Raw genomic sequence first — 4,381 nt, 5'->3', positions numbered from 1 at the left:
TTCACCTATCAATATAGTCGTGAGCAGGTCACATTTTTGGACCTAGAAATAAAAGTTGAATCAAACTGTATTGAGACCAAAACACACTTCAAAGATGTTGATTCAAATTTTTTTTACACATGCATCAAGCTGTCATTTCCATAAATGGAAAGAATGGGAGAATATCCTTGTAGGTCAGCGTTTGAGAATCCGAAAAAATCAAAGATTTTGAGGACCAAATTAACATCTTAGAAGACAAATTTAAAAACGGGATACAAACAAGAAAACATAGATTCTGCTATTACTAGGGCTAAAAATACTGAAAGAAAAGAACTTTTAAAATACTAAATGAAAAAAATTAAATTAGGCTTACCTGATAATTTTCTTTTTTGTCAGATGGAAAGAGTCCACAGCTGCATTCATTACTTTTGGGAAAATAAGAACCTGGCCAGCAGGAGGAGGCAAAGACACTCAGACAAAGGCTTAAATACTCCTCCCACTTTCCTCATCCCCCAGCCATTCCGCCAAGGAACAGTAGAAGAAATACCAGGGTGAAAAGCTGCTAAAGAATAAAAAATAAGAGACGGCCCACAGAAAAAATACAGGTGGGGAGCTGTGGACTCTTTCCATCTGAAAAAAAGAAAATTATCAGGTAAGCATAATTTAAGTTTTTCTACATAAATGGAAAGAATCCACAGCTGCCTTCATTACTTTTGGTTAAACAATACCCAAGCTATAGAGGACACTGAATGCAAAAATGGGAGGGTACAAGAGGCTGCCCATTCTGAGGACACCAGGCCTTAAAACCCCTACCGAACAACATCACGCTTCGCCCGAAGCCGAGAACTACTTTGAAAAAGAAAACGCCCAAGGACCCTGACAGCAGATAGTCCACAGCCTTGCTAGAAACCACAGGAACTAGACTCGACTGAGTAAACAGCCTCCAAAAGACACTGTCCCAAGCAGTCAGTCTCCAAACAACACATCCCTTACTAAAGAAAGGGAACAAACTATCATATTCTTCCACAAAGAAGAAAAGGCATGGAGAAAACATGATTGTACTTGTAAAGCACGGCTAATCCCCATTAAGGGACTCAAGGCCCTGCTCATTTTATCAACCTCCAAAGGAGGAAAGGCTGAGTAGACCTGCTGAGTAGACCTCGCCAGGGATCGAACTTGCAACCCTCGGTTTGCTACAGTGTAGAGTAGCCACAGTGCAGTAGAATGCTGAGCTAGCTTCCAGCTAGCATAAGGAACTCCAGAAAAAAACCCTAAAAAGGGCACAACGAGTCCTAAATAAAAACACAGAACAAAAACCTGAGAAACCGGGTCAGGCTAACAGAGACCCAACCAGTCTCATAGAAACAAGGGGACCCCAGAAATACAGAAACCACGGGATTAGGCCGGGAGTCTGAAACAGAGAGAGGATCTTCCCCTAACACAGTGCAACTCTATAAAGCAACTGAAGACGAAAGTTCCCAAGTCGCAAAAAGGTATCTCAGAATACCGAAATATTCAGAAACGAAACCTTGTGCAGCAAGCTCAGATAGGTCTGACGAAGAACACCTGAAGCAAAAACACTGCACGCTGCAGTCATCTACAAATGACTCTGAAACTTAAATACTTGCAGGGCAAGTAGAAAGCAGCTGAAGATAGGATCCTTCAGATTGCTAAGTATCCACTCACTAACCAGCGGATAACGTCGCAGGCTATCTAAGAGCCACCAGTCCTTCCCACAAATCTTGAATGTGGAGAAAGAAGAAACCTCAAAAAGGCTTACTGTACCTCGAATGCTCCGAAGAAGGAAATAGTAGAGCAACAGATCTCAGATCCTGCTCCAACACCAGACCAGCCCAAGCAACAGACATGTCTGATAGGGGGACAGAAAGACCCCAACCACAAGCACTCCCAAGGAGAACCCCCTAGGACCTGGAACAGAGAAAAGTGCAATAGATCCATAGGAAGACCTGTCACAACTCTCTTAGACAGTCTCTACATAGAGAGATCAATTTCCAACAGGTGGAACAGAGCCCACAAAGCAGCAGATGCTGCCCCTTACAGAAATAAGCCACCTGATCCAACCTCCTACACACAGGGCAGGACAAAGACCCTCTAGAGAGAGTAAATCCCAACTCATAAGGAAGATAAACTATCCCCTCCAAAGGGAAGGGCACAGATAAGAACTGCGTACATGGCTGCTTTGAAGTCATCTTTGGACCATTTTGGTTGCTTTGCTGAGTTGTCTGTGCAGAGATCCATCTCCCATCGCAGAATGGATGAAGAATACGATGTGATAGTGCTGGGCACCGGGCTGACAGAATGTATCTTATCTGGGATCATGTCAGTTAATGGAAAGAAGGTTCTACATATGGACAGTAATTCATATTATGGAGAAGAAAGTTCGTCTATCACCCCTCTGGAAGAGCTGTATAAAAGATTTGATATTCCTGATGGACCTCCAGAAAGCATCGGGAGGGGGCGTGACTGGAATGTGGATCTGATCCCAAAATTTCTAATGGCTAATGGCCAGCTGGTGAAGATGCTGCTTTACACAGAAGTCACTCGATACTTGGACTTCAAGGTGGTGGAAGGAAGCTTTGTGTACAAAGCAGGAAAGATCTACAAGGTGCCATCCACTGAGACTGAGGCATTGGCGTCAAATCTCATGGGCATGTTTGAAAAACGACGTTTTCACAAGTTCCTAGTTTTTGTGGCAAATTTTGATGAAAATGACCCCAAAACATTTGAAGGAGTTGATCCGAAGAGCACCAGTATGAGGGATGTGTACAAGAAGTTTGACTTGGGTCAGGACAACATTGACTTCACCGGTCATGCTCTGGCACTGTATAGGACTGATGATTATTTGGACCAGCCCTGCCTGGAAACCATCAGCCGCATCAAGCTCTACAGCGAGTCACTTGCAAGATATGGGAAGAGCCCTTACTTGTACCCTCTATATGGACTTGGAGAGTTGCCGCAGGGCTTTGCAAGGTTAAGTGCAATTTATGGAGGAACGTACATGTTAAACAAATCTGTGGATGAGATTGTAATGGAGAAAGGAAAAGTTGTTGGTGTTACATCAGAAGGAGAGGTAGCTCGATGTAAGCAGCTGATTTGTGATCCCAGCTATATCCCAGATCGCGTGCGAAAGGCAGGTCAAGTTATACGTCTCATTTGCATCTTAAACCACCCCATTAAGAATACCAATGATGCCAATTCATCATACCACAGAATCAGGTCAACAGGAAATCAGATATCTATGTGTGTATGATCTCATATGCACACAATGTTGCTGCTCAGGGCAAGTACATTGCTATTGTCAGCACCACAGTGGAGACAACTGAGCCAGAGAAAGAGTTTGAACCAGCGCTGGAGCTACTGGAGCCCATTGAGCAGAAATTTGTGGCAATCAGTGACTTTTATGAGCCAATTGATGATGGACAGGAGAGCCAGGTGTTCTGCTCACGGGCCTATGATGTTACAACGCATTTCGAGACAACCTGCAATGACATCAAAGACATCTACAAGAGAATGACTGGAACAGACTTTGACTTTGAAAACATGAAGCACAAACAGAATGATGTTTTTGGGGAAGATGAGCAGTGAGGGATTATGTATGGGGGGCGGGTTAGAATTAATGACTGGAAGCAGGGGTTCCTGCGAAAATGTAATGCTTCCATTCTCCTTTTTTCTCCATAATTCCAGTTTAAATTTTTTAAAACTTGGAGTTTTAGAGTATGGATTTTTGTTGACGCCCCAACATACTGTTGACCAGGTGTCCAGTGATGATGTAGACAAAAATGACAGCAGATTTCTGAAGCCAGTATAAGTAGACTTACTTTTTTTTTTTAGAAAATCTGCTGACATTTTGTGTATCTGTGTTTTATAGTCTTTCAGCCTGTATTGCATTCAACTTATTGGCACCCAGAGTCTGTTATCATTTTAAAACACAGTAACATTTTCCACCTGATCACAGAGCATGCTAACATTACAAAGGCTTAACAGGCAATCAGAAGGGACCATTTTATGCTAAAGATTGCACAGGTAGCCAGCTATGCCTATTTTATATTGGATTTTTACAGGCAGAGTCTCCTTTTTTGTAATGGAGAGTCTACAGCAATACAGCATCTCCTATTTTGCAGGAGTCCAGCAGATAGTGAGACTTCCCCAGCATCTATACAGTCAATCAGAATCCACTACATTATACAGGAGTCTTAAAGGCAGTTAGGGAGCCCAATATTTAATTTACAGAGAATAATACTTTCAGTAAACTGTATGTTACACCTACCCAACTAATAGAGAGTTGTATTAAAGAGTAGCTACATGGACCCATACACTGACACATACACTTAGCTATTAATTGCTACATACGTCAACCTCGTGCACACCCTTTTTACTGCTC

General features: G+C 42.6%; 1 protein-coding gene across 1 annotated transcript; it reads left to right on the top strand.

Annotated features, from left to right (window-relative positions):
* Positions 1–2,234: 2,234 nt before the first annotated feature.
* Positions 2,235–3,778, top strand: LOC128642476 (rab GDP dissociation inhibitor alpha-like). The gene is given in 2 exon segments (XM_053695257.1): positions 2,235–3,194; positions 3,197–3,778. Coding segments are annotated over 2 exon segments (1,332 nt in total). The 5' UTR covers positions 2,235–2,251; the 3' UTR covers positions 3,586–3,778.
* The last annotated feature ends 603 nt before the right edge of the window (positions 3,779–4,381 follow it).

The sequence above is a fragment of the Bombina bombina genome, chromosome 1 (assembly GCF_027579735.1).
Source record: "Bombina bombina isolate aBomBom1 chromosome 1, aBomBom1.pri, whole genome shotgun sequence".
NCBI lineage: Eukaryota > Metazoa > Chordata > Amphibia > Anura > Bombinatoridae > Bombina > Bombina bombina.
Note: the sequence above shows the minus strand (reverse complement) of the source record. Positions and strands in the feature narration are given on the sequence as shown.